The 15,919-nt window shown below is 38.5% G+C and overlaps 1 protein-coding gene across 14 annotated transcripts in view; it reads right to left on the bottom strand.

The window, feature by feature from the left end:
* TENM2 (teneurin transmembrane protein 2) overlaps positions 1–15,919 on the bottom strand; it is a 1,202,741-nt gene that overhangs the window by 640,348 nt on the left and 546,474 nt on the right. For 2 of the 14 annotated variants that reach the window (XM_078066834.1, XM_078066837.1), the window contains exon 1: positions 7,232–7,903. The exons of the other annotated variants lie outside the window; for them this stretch is intronic. In XM_078066834.1, coding sequence (XP_077922960.1) covers positions 7,232–7,277 — 46 coding nt within the window. In that variant the 5' untranslated portion in view covers positions 7,278–7,903. Of the gene's footprint in view, positions 1–7,231; positions 7,904–15,919 lie in introns of those variants that run through there. 14 annotated transcript variants of the gene reach the window in all.

Below are 15,919 nucleotides of genomic sequence, written 5' to 3'. Positions count from 1 at the left end.
TTTGATTAGGCACCTTAAGGAGCAACCAATTATTTATAGCCATGTTTGTCAAATAAGGATAGTATGAGAGAAGTGTCAATTATTGACTAAAACATATGATATGACCACAAGATTTTTAAAATGTCCAAGCCACAACTGATGTATAAGAAAAGGAGAGGAAATCAAATTCTGATTCTGTAGCGATTTCCAGTAGGTGGAATCCTGTGCCCCATTCTGTAAACTTGGAAAGGGGCTGGGAATGCCAACCTCTCTGGAAAAGGCAGCTATACTTCCTACACTACTTTCACCATTTCAGCCTAATTCCGGGATCTAAGAGGCTTTAAAGTCTTTAAAGTCCTCTGGGACTCTGAAGACCTCCAAGGAGACAAATCCTAAATATAAATAGTTTATCAAGGATTGACTGGCAGTGAGCTGATGATTGAAATGGGCTAGAAATGGTGTTGGAGATTAACTCAGCAGGGTTTGGACACCAGTAATCCACATTTGTACTTAATCCTAGAGGACTATGCTAATCAGAACCCTGACAACCTGCACAAGGTACACTGGCTTGCCCCAAGTGGCCTTAGAAAATGCCAACTAGGTACAATATCCAACTAGTTAATTCAAAATGGTAGTTGGTCTGGATGGCAGGTGAGGGGGATGATATAAGCCAGAACAATGACACCAATTACCTGACATCATTCAGGCAGGTTGGTTTACTTTTTGCCTCTTAAACATGAGGGTAAGATATCAGTATATGAACAGCTATAGTAAATATGTAAATAGAAAGAGGGCACCAAAATTGAAATTTAGTCAGTGAATAGTTTCAAATTTTAGTGAATTTAAATTTTAGTGAATAGCTTTAAAAACCTAGCCACTCAGACTTTTTACATAATTAGGTCTTCTGAAAGATAATTCACTGGTTTGGATTTTGCTGCTCAAATATGCCCTTCCATACCATTAGCAGAGGTGCCAATGATTAGAGAAATGATTCACGTCAGGTAGTTAGAGAAAAGACAGGGGAGTCAGAGAAGAAATCTGGATAATCCCCACGCTGGAAATGCAAACCCTGGATAATCAGGACTGTACTATATATGCAATTATGATTCTGTCCAGTTAAGAGAAATTTGTAATCCATTCAGTTTCAAGCCTATAAAGCCACATTTCTCAAAAACTTGCATTTCGGCCTCCAATGGCTTAAAAAGTTCTCCTTGCTAGATTGTCTCCAATTACAGAAATCCTTCCCAAGTACAAGGCTGCAGAAGTATATTAAACCTGTAGGATACCATGTAGCTGGCTGTTTTACAGAGCTTTACAGCACACGCGATCCCGATGCATGATGTAATACTACTGAAGCAATTCACCACAATCTGATAACACTACTTGTCCAACTCACAAATGTTGCCCTATATGTGTGGGGGAGGGAGGGAATTGCCTTTGAATAGGAAGTTCAGAATAGTAAGCAAAGGGAGGTATAAGTAAATTTATATTAACTTTAAGAATCCCTCCCCCCACCCTAACACACACACAAAGATTTCATGCGTAGACAAACTCAGGACTGCTATAGATTCAAAATGTTTTGGGTCTATGCAGCAGTAATGGAGTTACTGCAATGACCACCGATGTGTGAGTCGGGAAAAGGTTTGGCCACAGCTGTCTGTCAGAAGAACTGAAGTCAGCGGTGGAAAAAACAGTTCAAGTGCAAGGCTCAACTTCGGTACTGCATCAAAATGTGGTTGATTCCTAGCAAATAACCGTTAATAATAGAGTTGTAAATTTCCATTGTATTACTATGCATCCCTCCAGTGAACATAAGGGTGTGTATGTTATGGATCCGTGAGTGCCGATTTTTCCAGGGTTTTCAGAACTCTTTGAAAACACGCAGAAGCAAAAACAGTCAAATGAGGCAGGCTGGAGGAAACAGCGGAAAAAAAAAAAAAAAAAAACCACCTACATTCAAGGTACGAAACAATAATTTCTAAGCCTTTGGGAATCTATTTTTTTCCCTTGCATTGTAATGCAGTCAAGTGCATGAGTGATGCCTTTTGTGTTTGATAATGTCAAGTGTGAATGTCATGGGCAGCCCCCATCTCTGATGGTATTAAAATGGTGGGAAGATAAAAAGCGTAGAGAAGTAAATGGAACAAATTAGATTAAAGTGGTTGGAGGACAAGGCGAGGCAATCATCTATAGCTTGGTTCCAAGGTGATGTTGGTAACCCTGTTCACCTAAATAGTCTGGTTAAATCAATTTCTGAGAAAAAGGGTGGCACTCCACTTACTTAACTGGCTAATAATTATTTCTGCTTCTTCTCATTATGAAGTCTACTGGGCACAAGAAAATATCTTAAATGTTAACATATAAACTTTTATTATATAGTTAAGGGAGTCTCCACAGCTGAGTTTGTCAGTCAAATACACTACGCATCTAAGAGTTCAAGGTAAGTTAGTCAAGGTTTATAGAAAGTAACTGACAAATGGGCAATCAGAGAGGTAATTAATTTCAACAAATAAAGTATATACCTTCTCAGAGAGATGAAAACCCTTAAAGATCATAAAAGAGCCATCCTAAACAATGTCAGAAAACAGGAAATGAACATAACATTAATTGATTATATCCAAATAGTATGCAGAGAATATCACACCTTCTAAATTACAGGTCTCATCTCTGACAAATGGTGAAGGTTTTTCTTATGAAAACAAATGCATATACACAAAATCCTTGCCTAATGAGGCCATGACATCTACAGCACATACAAGAAATTGCAGTAATTATAATAGGAAGGTGTTTCTCAGAGCCATTCTCTTTCCCCTCGACAGTGTTTCTCAACCTTTCCACCTAGGTCTAGGCTAATGCAATAGATTAGCCACTGGTTTCTGGCCTCTAGACAAGGGGTTCTCACTGTTTTTTCAACAACATTCCTAAAAAGTAAGGCAATATCCCACTAGTAACAATAGCTTCCTCAGGCCACAACATAATAGGAGAGCAGATGGACCCTAGACAGGCATTTCAGCGTCTGTTGGGTGGGCAGGGGTAGAGTATGGACCCACTACTCCACTCCTTCCCCATTCTGTTTCCAAAGGAACTCTTCTAGAAGCTTTCAGATCCCATCTTTTCAGTGGCTATTGAATACCTTGACCTGCCATTCAAAGCTCTCAATCATATTGGCATTACTCATTCTTGCTGGTATTACATCCCACATGACCCCTCACTTTGCTCATCAAGATTATTTTGTATCTTCACCTTTCACTCCTAATTCAAAGGCTTCCACCCTCAGGATCCCCTCAACCTGCAGTGACCTTTTCTGTTCTGTTCTCTTAAGGAAGGAGTTAGAACCAGGTACATTTTAACCCACTAGCAATTCTCCAGGCGTGGTTCACACCTTTTGTTTTCCTAAGGTTCTCATAGAGAAAACAGATATTTGTTGTTGTTTGAGGTACCATTTGGCACATTTAACTCAGGGTGTTTTGGGCATAGTCAGTGCTTGATAGCTATAGTGAAAACAGAGAATACCAAAAGTGAAAAGCAAACAAACCAGAAACAGAAACCAAAATCTCCCATCAAATTGTAAAGGTTTTCTTATTTAAAGACAGAAAAAAAAAAATAACCACTCTAGGTCAAGCACAAAAAATGTATTTGAATCAAAGCAAAAAAAAAAAAAAAAAAGACGGTTCTTACCCAGTGGACTTACAGTGCTAATTACAAAATAGGAGTAGTGGACACTCATGTCTTCTAAAGATAAGCTTTTCTCCCCCAGAAAAGAGAAACGAATGGGTGTTAAATCAAAACATCCTCTGGAGCATTTCATACCTCAGGAATGAAAACTGACAAAGAAGGGCTTCAATACAGAGGGGAAAATCCACCAGAAAAGAGCTCGGACTGGTTAAGGTAAGAAAAACCGAAAGCTCTACCACATAGGTTGTACACTTGTCCTATCTGAATGTGCTTTTGTAATATCTAAGGCTCCCTGTGCATTGGAAAAAAAAATACATACACTTCTCTTTGACAATTGAAATCAGTTAATTGATCATTTCCAAAAATAAATATTCCCACAGATAGAGGTCATTGGCTGCCTGAAATTGCATCAGTTCATGTCTGGGTACTAGAATCCCAGGCTCCTCTGGGACATCTTTGTCATTTTATCAGAGTGATTATGAGCAGAGTAGTTCTAGCGTGGGTCCCCTCAGCTTGTAGTGCTGATGCTTACTCTCTGCATTCCTATTTTCTCCATCAAGCTTTGTGGCTTTTGCTTTGGAGATCTGGCACTTAATATCCGATGTTAATTACATTTCCTAGTCTGAGGAAAATCCTATTGGGCTAATTTTTCAAAATCATATAATGAAAGAACTTCAGTGACAAACCATGTAGGTTTTCGATTGTTTTTTTATGGATAGATCTATTAAGCACTTAATATTCAGTGGGAAAACAGTCTCAGAGCAATGAAATTCTATTACTTTAGAGGTTGCATGCTTTTAATTTCTTAATATTTCATTACATGTTGGCAACTGGTGCATATTTTTATAATGCATTTGATCATTACTCTTCTCAGAGTATTCTATTTCAGTTCTTCCTCTGACATCATATTTGCATGTTAAAGGGTTTTAGCATTCAGGGATGAAATGTTCTGAATAGTAATGTGCAGTTAACTTGATTTTTTAAAAACGGAAAACAGCAAACAGACATTATATATAGGGACTAAAGAGAACAATCCCATAATTTTAAAATCTAACTCAAGTTTTAATAGCTTTCTATAGAACATCATAAAAGGTAATGATTCAATATAATTCATTAATTAGCAAATTATGCAAAATGCTATCAGCGGAGTTTGGGGAGAAGGATCTTTTCTGTTGGCTTTTATAAGTCTACTGCATTTCTTTTTTTCCTGTAAAAAAAATGATCTTTTCTTTGCTCTCCAGCAACATCTACTGGAAAAGTCAGAAAAATGCTATTTATATGAATCAGATAGTTTGAGTAAGGATAGTTTTGGTTACCATCTGCTTAAAAAGTGCATGCTGCACTACCACCCAGTTTTACAACCGAATTATTTCTGCCCACATTAGCTCTACCGAGCTGTCTAGGAGAAGGACAGCGGTTCACCGATACAGAGAGCCAAGCCGCAACTTCAAATTTATCATCTCCTCACCTTGAAGAAGTCATTTTCATAAACAAAATTAAAACACATGTGCGACGCAGACAACATATTTCTCCTGGCCCATCTTCTTAACACTTGTCACTTCTTTAGGAAACAACCATCATTATCAGTGGCAGCCCGACACTGAGGAGTTGGGTAAAGCGAGAGGCAGAGAAAAGATTTTATGAGAGAAAGCGATGTCGAGACACGGACTGAATCTGAGAGGAACTACTTCAAGATTCTGCAAAGTTTCTTAAGTTGAAGAAAGAAAACTGCAGGTGATGTGATTTTAAAAACCCACTAGGCTACCACCAGCATGACTCCATCAACATGCTGTAGCAGTTTCTTCTGCCCCTGTCCACATCTTTCTCTGCTCTTTTCACCATGATGGAAAAATGAAGTTTCCCCACACCTGTATGAGGGGGTCTTCCGCCAGAACTTCCGCTGGCTATCATTCCATGATAAATTCTGATGAGACCCCATTGTCTGTGTGGTCTCCACTCCCCCCAATCAGCAGCTCCTCATGTACACTTGTAAAATTGGATTCACGTGCTGCACCTACAAAATGCCAGGAGGGTGTCTGGCAAACGCGAGGCATGCCAGAGTGAGGCATGGAGGAGCAGGTCCAGTTTGGAAAGTCGGGAAGAAAAAAAAAATCTTATCACGAAATAAACATAAAATATCCTCTCGTTCATGGTTGCTGGACTCAATGATGCCACACAGTACAGCAGCTCTTTCCAGGACCAAACCTTGTGGAGGCATTAAAGTCACCTTTCTATAGCTCATTCCAGAGAAAGCATTCTTTTAACAGAATTTTGTACTTTTAATATGCAGATTTTCCCATCCCCCCAAAATTACCTAAAAATTAATTCAAACCTTTTAGGTAACATCCTACATAACAAACCTGGATATAATTTGGATTTCTGTTATCCTGAAATAAAAACTCTGGCTAATTAGTTAGTGGTCTTTCTTTCTTTCTTTCTTTTTCTTTCTTTCTTTCTTTCTTTCTCTTTTTTTTGCATTCCCAAATCTCAGTTCATTCATGCCAGCAATATATTTTAGCAGCAGAGGCAATGAACACAAAATCAACGAAGACTGAGGTTAAAAACAAATTATCAAAACCTTAAAACAACAGCAGCAGCAATAAAAATCAGGCACCGGGAGACTACAGTATATTGCATTTTGTGTTTGGTCAATGTTAAAATAGATGTGAGCCTTTTAGGCTTCATCCCAAAGCTCTTTAAAGGAGAAATGCCATCAAATATAATCCACAACTCTCATTCATAGCGTACAAAAGGGACAGCTTCCTAAAAGCCACCTACGGTGAACGTCCACATGTATTCTATATTTAGGGTCCTAATGCAAAGTTCCAACTTGAGCCTGATAATTAGCCCCCTTCATTATTGAGCTGCTTAAAAGCCAGGAAGGCTTACCAAACAGCACCTCCAGAGTTAACTCCCATCTCAAACTGTCATAATTCAGTTATCCTAATTATTTACTGGATCCTTTTCTAAAACATGCCCTAACCTGATGTTTTAACTTCATATTTCATTTGGGACAACACTTAATCTCCATTTATGAAATATCAACCTGACACAGGTTAAGGAGCTATAGCTTCACTGACAAGATCCAAACGTAACACACCCCAGCAACTAGACTCAAATAAACTCTACCCTTGCTTAAACCTCTAGTGAAAAATTATTATAACACATCAGAAGTTCAGTTAGAAGAAAAATTTAAAATGCCAGCTCTCTCCCAGGCTTTAAGTCCCGGAGTTCAAAAACAGGATCAATTGGATTATTATTTTCCTCCGTTAGCTGTTTAGAATTTAACATAATGCAAAGTGCTATTCGGATCAAAATCATCTTTCTCATCTCTCTCCTTAAATAAAACGGAGGAGAAATCATTTGGTATAAATGCATTTACTATACAAATCTATTTTCAATTGAATTTGCTGCATGCTCTAATTCATCAAAATTAATACAGGTACTTTCTATGTTAAACAAAAGGAAGCCGACTGAAAAATCGGCTTCTGCTGCGGATGCCTTTCTCAATTACAAAACGGTGAAAACAGAGATTTAACTAAGCCACTCGGTCAAACCCTCCGATGGGCGCTCTTACCTGTCTCAGCTGAAGGCTTCCTTCCCTTGTTAGCAGCGTGCAACATCTCTAGCTCGCCCCAATCCTCACCACCGGTCTCCAATTACACCGCTAAATCCACCCCCCTGCCTTTTTTTTTTCCTCTCTCTCTCTCTCTCTCTCTTCCTTTTCTTTCTTTCTTTTTTTCTTTTTTTTTCTTTTCCCTAGCAAGAAAATGCTTATTGAAAGTGATTAGTTTTTGTTGTCCCTTTTAAGTCCCTCCTGCGGGAAGGAACAGGGGAGCAATGTGACGCCACCTTTTAATCTTTTGTAAGAGTGAAAAGGCAGAAAAGGAACGCTCGATCAAACTGAGCTGCACACATGACTAAAACTCGCAGGAGAGGCTGCTGCTGCCTGGCGAAAGCACCGCTAGGCTTGAGTGTAAGAACAGAGAAGAGGAGAGAGTCAATGGAATGTGACAACGTATGTGCATCAAAGGCAGGAGGAGAGAGAGAACAATGAGCGAGGGAAAAGACAGTGAGGAGAGAGGGAGAGAGGGAAAGAAGGGTGAGAGAGGGAGAGAAGGAGACATACAGAGAAAGAGAGACGGTGGGGGGAGAGAGAGAGAGAGTGGAGAACACGGAGAAAAGATAGAGCGGGTTTCAGGCAAAGGATTCTGAGAATAAAGCCACAGTGCAGTGTCTGGCAGCTTCTGTTTTTATCTCAGCGAGCATGATACACTGCCTCTCTCATTTAGAAACACATTCGTGTATCTTCCAGGTTTGAAAACTGAGATAATCGCAATGTGTCTCTGGTTTTGTCTGATTGGCACTTAACTGTGCGGTGTACCTGTGATTTTTTAGGATGCATTTATGTGCAATTTATTTCGCATATTTATTTATGTAGGCAAAAATGAAAGCTGCTAATTTCTATGGCAATTTGCAACGTAGTTTTACTGGCAGATGGAACTCTACTTATCATAACTGCTGACAAACTGCCACGGGTAAACAAAAGAAGAAACAAATGCTTCGTCTTGATAATTGTCTTTAAGAGAAGAAGCCGACACCAAAATATTAGTACTGGCAAAACCTCTGTTTCCTGGTTAAAGTTTGAAAGGCGATCTCTCTCTGTTAGTTTGTATTAATAAGGGCAAGATAAAAGGGAGGGCAAGATGTTTGAAGGAAAGGTGGTGGAAAAGAGGCTATTAGGAAAGTGAAAACCTAAATTCTTTCTGGTTTCCCTCCAAATGTGACAACAGGCTTGCCTTCTTGAGTCCTGGAACAGAGTTTTTGAGTCACTATTTCTATAGACTTTTCCTACATCCTTCTGCCTTCCTGTACCATTTTAAAGTAGGTTCCATTTTTAAAAATGAAGTAAAAAAGAAATGATTTCCTAAATCAAATTGTTTCAAATGGTGTTTTACCAGCTCTGTTCCATTTCTACTCATCTTCTGCCACATGGGGGCTAGGATTACACAGTTAAATTCCCTAAGTGACCTCTCTTCTAAGGATGTAAATTACCGATTCCAAGGTCAAGTGTTTGGTATAAGTTAAGTTAAGGGTGAAAATAACTGCTTGCTTTCCATGGTAACCTGAGCTAACGTGGTAGTAAGCCAGCAGGAAGAGGAGACACCCAAGCTTTTGACTGACCATATTTTTGAAATTAAGCAATTCTAATAATGGAAAATAAATCCCATGTGTCCTACTTATAACAGTTATTCTTCTGGAAAAACTAAAAATAAAAACCCACTCAGTCATTTCTCTTCAACTATTGTGCATCCCACCAGTATATCCATGGACCCTAGGCTTCTCGTATTTTGGACATCCCAGGTAAGCCACCAGATGCAGAGTGGAGAACCGGTCCAGGAAAAAGACCCCTCTCCACCCCGGTCACAGTGTTCTATCCAAAGAGGGACTGCTTGATCTTATTAAACGCAAAGTGTTATAATTTTTGTGGTTTGCCAATCGGAGGATATGTTTTTAGCTTGGACCCAAATAAAGAAGTTAACAATCCCCCCCCCTCCCCGACTCGCTGCAATGTGATCAAGATGAAGCCCTACTTATCATGAAGGCAGAGCAGAGAATGGAGAACACACAGGGGCTGAACAGAAGGCAGCTGGCCAGAGAACAGAGAATGCTCAGATGTAGAAGAGAAAGGATGCTGCAGGGCCCGCGAGTAGCGAGGGAAGTGTGCCCTGATAAATCCGAAATTCTCTGCAGACATTTCACAGAGTGTATTGGAAGCAGCCTCCTTTAAATGACATTATTGATACAGGTTCTATAGCTAAAATTAACTTTATACAAGGGAGTAAGTAGACTGAGAATTTTCTGCCAATAAAAATAAAGACTCTCTTACAAGCATACAACTATTTCAGTGCAATAAAAGCAGGGAGGGGCCTGGGGCTTATTGACCAGGATCAGCAAGACATAGTCAAGGAAAGATAAAAACAAATCAAGGTGACAAAAAGATTTTTTACAAAAGCTATAAATGGCTGTCAGTGTTGTTGCTTATTTTTACCACTTCCTTACTGAAGAGGTGGGTACCCTGAGTGGGCATCACTTGTAGTTTGATATATGTGATTTATTCTTAAGAGATCTTGAGTGAAGGGGGCTCAATGGGGTGCCAAAGGTGGCCCCAGTCATGGTAACATTTCTTAATAGAATGTGACTTTTTACAAGACATTTCTCTGTGGGACAGCTTTATGTTCACGTGTTTATATTGTGGAGTCTGTGGTGGTTGAGTGCTTGGTTTTTGGAACCAGGTTGTCTGGGATTGAATCCCAGCTCTACAACCAGCTTGCTGTGTGACCTTGACCAAGTTATTTTGCCTTTCTGTGGCTGTTTTATCTTAAAATGGGTATAATGATGATACCTGCCTCATGGGGCTGTCATTGAGGAATGAATAATGCATGTGCTGTTGTGAGTTCTGTTCCTAGCACATAGCTAGTGCTTCATAAATATTACCCCCTATTAGGAAATCCTCCCAAGAGATTTTTTTTAATAGCTAAGATAGACAATATTTTATCACTTCAAAATAGCCGACTCACGAAGACTTCCTCCCACTCTAACGTTCCTCGTAAAGTTCTAGTTATTCAAACTGCTTTCTGGGTCTTCCCGCTTGGATAACACACTTAACACTCAACAGGTTCTACAAGGAAACTCATGATCCCACTCCTCAAAGCAAGCTGTAGCTCTTCCCATTTCCTCACCTGTGTGAGGAGTCATCCAGAGCGCCTTTCTTTCCATTCTTTCTCATCACTCAGTTATCAATAACTATCAAATACCATCCCACACAACCCCCGTCTCTTAAAGTTATTATTTCATTTCCAGACTTGTAGGACATTTTCAGTCTGGGCACTTTGGCCTGGACTGGGGCAATCACCCTTGAATGCAGCACTTTCCCAGGCGTTTCTGTCCTGAGACACACGGAGGGTGATGAAACGCAGCACTCAGTCCTCTGGGGACACTCCTAGGGTCCTGCCAAAGACCAAACCAAATTGTGACACCGGCACCTTTCCCTCTCACCAGAAAGAACTTGGAATCTCAGTGAAGGAGGGTGACGTTATTCTAGGAATGACCTTGAGTCTGCTCTAATGGATAAAACAGCTCATCTTTGGCAAACCAATACTTTCACCATTAGTACTTTGTTAGTTGTGACAATTCTCCCAACTGTCATGACACGGCTATTGAAAATGACCATTTTGAGGTTTTCTTTTCTTCTCCAATTCATCCTTTGCAAGCCAGAATAGCCTTCTTAAAATGCCACTCTGAATGACATCCATTCCCAATAGTTATTGATTGGGCGATTGAAAGTCTGTTTTATTTCATTATCTTAGGTATCAGCATAAAAACCATTAAAGGTTAAAAAAATGATAGTGAAAGCCATTATCATCTGAGGAAACAAAGAGCATGCAGAAAAAACTGTAGGGAAAACAATTGAAGAGGTGGGTCAGGCTGATAATAAAAGGATCAGGTTACTTTCCTGGCCACTGTAATATTTGTAATTACAGGCCTTTTAAAATTTGTAATTTGTGACTTCTTCTCTCATTCTAAATGAATATTAGTATTTCCAAGAAAAAAATTGCCCAAGCTTCACAATTCTTTAGAGAATGGAGTGCAGGTTTATTTCCTCTCATATTCAATAACCTCTGCAGTTTGACACCAACCCATCCACGACAATGTTCATTGCATCACCTCCTCCCGGGAAGCTGGAGGCTCCCCCAGCCTGATCACACCCATCCCTCCCAGAGCCTCTGGCACATTCCTTGCTCTCCTTAGGATATTCCCGTCTCCTTCATCGGAACAGATTTAACTCTTTATCCATCTCTTTATCCAAGCCCAGGACAAGTTACCTGTCTGCCACAAAGACTTTCTTGGCCTTCTGAAGTTTACAGTGGTGAAATTGCTTTAATCATAGTAGCTGCTCAGATGCTCCTGGAAAGGTGGTATGTGTAAGTAGGAGCTTGGCTTTGGAGTTGTTCCTCAGCCTAACTCCTGACCCTGAAAATTTGCTTCCCCCTTGTGGGACATCTATCAGATCCCTTTCCTGGTTCCCTCTCACTCTTCTCATCATTTAATTAGCTAATAAATGTAAAGCGATTAGCATAATAGCTAGTACACAGCCAGTGCCTACACAATAAAGAATATTTTGTAATAATAGAAAAAGAATATTTAGTAATAATATAGATACTTATTAAATGGCCAAGATTTATCCATTGCCTCTAATTTCTAAACCTCATGACAACCCACTAAATTGCTGCTATTAGAACCATTTTCTGGAAGAAGAAATTGAGGTTTAGCAAAATTAACTTACCCAATGTCACACAAGGAACAAACAGCAAAGCCAGGATATAAACCCTAGTCTTTCAACCTCCTAGCTATTTTTATCCACATGATCATTTACAACGTAGCCTATATTGTATTTGGTTTATTATCTGGGTTTTCAGGTTTGTGCCCTATTTTTCCAATTACATCACAGACTAAATAAAAGCAACATTCATGTTTAAAGCATCTCTGGATCTTTAGTATCTCCCATAAATCTTTAAACAAAGTAGCTTGCCTACTCGGTAAATGTTTGTTGACTGCTTGATCATCTGTGCTCATGGGGATTAAAGTTTTTAACCATATTTAAATTCAGTGACACTGTTGTTTGAGGAAATGGTTTCATCATCCTTTCTATGAAAAAATTCATAATTATACAAAATAAAAGATAAACATTACATATGAATGAGGCATGCAGATAGAAATGAATGACATTCTCCACCAAAAAAAAAAAAAAAGCCATAAGAAAGTGATACTCATCAATTTGATTTGGTTCCTCATCCTTGGCATTTATATTCTGCTTGAAAATAGGCCCCTCAGGCCACCCATTCCATGCATGGAAAAGTATAGGTTATTAGCTGAAAGTCATCTATTTAAGGTTACACAGAAAAGCAGAAATAACCACTCACATACCCACAATGTTCAGTCACCTTTCTTTCTTTTTAAATAAATGCAATAATTATATCCTCATTTATTTTCCTTTTAGCTAAGTCTACACAATGTTAAAGTAACCTGAAATAGTATAAAATATTCAGCCAACCAATAGCATGTTTTTAGATGTACATGGTGATAAACAATGTCATTGAATATTTAACAAGTTGAATGTGTTTACTAATATAAATATATACACTTATATATTTATATGTAAAAGATATATACATGAATATATGTACACACACACACACATATATACATACATACATATTTTTTTGGTCTCTGCCTGCCTGTGCACAAGTGAAAAGCAAGAGAACTAAGAAGAGAAATGCTCTGTGTGCCCCACACAGGATAATCAATGGTATCAAATTCTTGTTGTCTTATGCCAGTCTTTTGATATTCACATAAACGTCATGAAGTCAGGTATGTTGTTGTTCACTGCTATATTCCTAGTATCCAGTGTAGTGGCTAGCATACAGTGGGTGCTCATTAGATATGTATTTGATAACGAATGAGTGAATAGAGTCACCCCCCAATTTTGCCTAAATCCATCTATTTCTAGTGATTTTTTTAAAATTCCCACCCAACTGGTTGATATACATCCAAATACGTCCATTTGTTATTTCCTATGAAATTTGTTTTGTTAAATGTATGCTACTCTTTGTTCTATATAAAAATTCCTCATCCTCGAAGAATCCTTTCTAAATTGTATTAGTTCATGGTAAATGCTCTTTTCTTGAATTTCAAAGAGCCCATTGCCTGGAACACTTTATTACATATAATTTTCCAAATTAATCTCGTCCTGCCTTTGGATATCTCATACTGTTGGTGAACTGTTATTCTTCTAATATCTGCAGGTCACTCTTACTTCCTCACATCAATTTTAAGTTTCCTGAAGGTTGTAGGAACCGTCTTTACTTTTTAAAAAAATAAAATATATTGCTATTTCTTTGGGTGCTATCTTGTACATAGAGTATGCTTATGTCTGTGTGTGTTTATTTGGTGTTTGTACTGAACATATTGAAGGTCTAAAATTCTAACATTCAGAAATTACGTGAAAGGCCTGGCCTTTAGAAAACTGCCGTTAGAATACTGCTAGACTAGTGGCAAAAATGCACAGAAATTTTTTGTAGCTTTTTCACCTCTTAGATGGTATGGAAGGCTATTCGTTATTTACTTGAGCACATGTTCAAAGTCAACCAGTGTTCCAATTCATGTCAAAATTAACTCATTCCAACAAACTGAAATTCTCACAGTAGGAAGAATTAGCAACTGTCTTCTGGAAGGATATCATTTTTCCTCAATTGTTTACACATTAGTTTGAAGTCAGCTTATGTTGACCCATCAACAACTAATCCTTAGAGAGAAGGTTTCTCAACTCCATAGGGTCTCACCTATGGGGTCATTCCGAGCCCAATTATCCACTTAACCTATTCTGGGAGGTTTGTTCTTCCATAGAGGGTAATGATGGGAAAGAACACTGGGGAAGACCCCTCAGCCTCATAAGCCTTACTCCTTGGACAAAAGGAGCTTTCTTAAGGAAGATTTTTCACCCTCAGTGCTTCTATCTGTAGTCGATGGGGATTCAAGACACTGGAATTGTCTATAAATTACTGTTTTTCAAAAAGAAAAAAAATCTCCAAAAAAAAAAAAAAAAAAGACATAATCCCTAACGTTTCAAAAAAGCCCTTAATGGATCCTTCTTACTTGTAAAGAAGAGGTAATTCAGGTTCATCTTCGTATCTGTTTTCAAAATTGCACTGAGTATATAATATGATTAAAAGATGGTGATATAGTTTTCTGAAATCAGTTTATCGAATACCATAATTATATCAGACCTTATTTAGCCAATTAAAACAAATTACTTTGCTTATAAAATTGCTTACATTAATTACCATTGTTCTGGCATTTTGGTTTTTGTCTGCTGAACAGAAGTCATCTTGTCTGTGTTCCATTTCTGTTTTGTGTAGTGATCTGAACACACCCCGCTTAAGTGAAAACCAAAGTAGCAGCCACCTAATCATAAAGTAAAAATGGAAAGCAAATCAAGAGGGAACCTCAAATCTCTGCTTCCCATGGTGGACCGAATAGAGTTGGCCTCAATGAAACTCTAAGTAAGAATTCACGTTCCTCTCTGTTGAGTTGAATACAGGCTTTGGTGGACTATTTGGTTCTTGTTACTGATGTTTTTCAATATGGAACATTTGTAAGCAACCAACCAGAAGTTGCACAATGATCACAGCCTTGAACGTATTCATCAGAAAAACACGTTCACTGTTACAGGCTTGATTTTTACAGTAACCAGTGTACTGCACTGTTTGCCAGTTTCTCCAATCTCTTACCCATGACAATCACAAAAGCAATTCACAACCTTACTTATCAGATAGTTCTGTTTTACAATAATCTGGTTGCTATTTGTAAAATCCTGGATAAAACAGTCCAATTTCTGATGCTGAATATCTGAAAAGCTCTGGAAGCTGCTAGGAAGAGATATGCACTAAAATATGTAATGCGATGGAATTACAACAAACAGACATTCTGGAGGGTACACACTCAAGTGTATCTCAGAGTGTGTGACATCTAATGGTGCTACTTTTGAGATTTACAAGCAAATTCTGCATTAAAACTGCCCCTGTCCACTCACAGCCTTTTTTAGCTCCATAGTTAACTCTTTCATTAAAAAAAGGTAGAACCCTCCAAAAGAATGATCAATCAAAAAGACAACTGCCATTGAATAACCATTTCCCGAATAAAACGAAAGTAAGGATCTCAATTAAATAGTTTATTTTATGTGCTGGTTCCTAAATTTCTAGATGCGCTCTGAAAGCAACAACATCTTTCTGATGAGAATTTAACTAACACAAAAAAGTGTTGATTTTAACAGCTGACAAATCCCCTATAATAAGGGGCTTAAAAAAAAACCAACACAAACAAACAAACCACTTTTCCAGTGATTAGGCTATGCAGATGTCAAAGAACAGTGTGTCATATACTCCCTGGAAGAACACAGATGACAGTTAAATCTTTTTAGGTGGAGTTTTCACGACTGTGTATTAGTGTGAGAGAGAAATGGGAATAACATGCACCACTGAGAGGCAGTGTAATGCAATAGAAAAAGTTACGTATTTCAATCCCAGATCTGCCACCATCTCAGTACGTGACCTTGGCCAAATCATTTAACCACTATCTGCCTCCACTTCTCCATCTGCTAAATGGGACCAATATCTCCCAGTTGTTGATAATAAGACTCATAAAA

Source organism: Halichoerus grypus, chromosome 2 (genome assembly GCF_964656455.1).
Source record: "Halichoerus grypus chromosome 2, mHalGry1.hap1.1, whole genome shotgun sequence".
Classification (NCBI taxonomy): Eukaryota; Metazoa; Chordata; class Mammalia; order Carnivora; family Phocidae; genus Halichoerus; species Halichoerus grypus.
The sequence above is the reverse complement of the archived record's forward strand: the minus strand, read 5'-3'. Positions and strand labels throughout refer to the sequence as shown.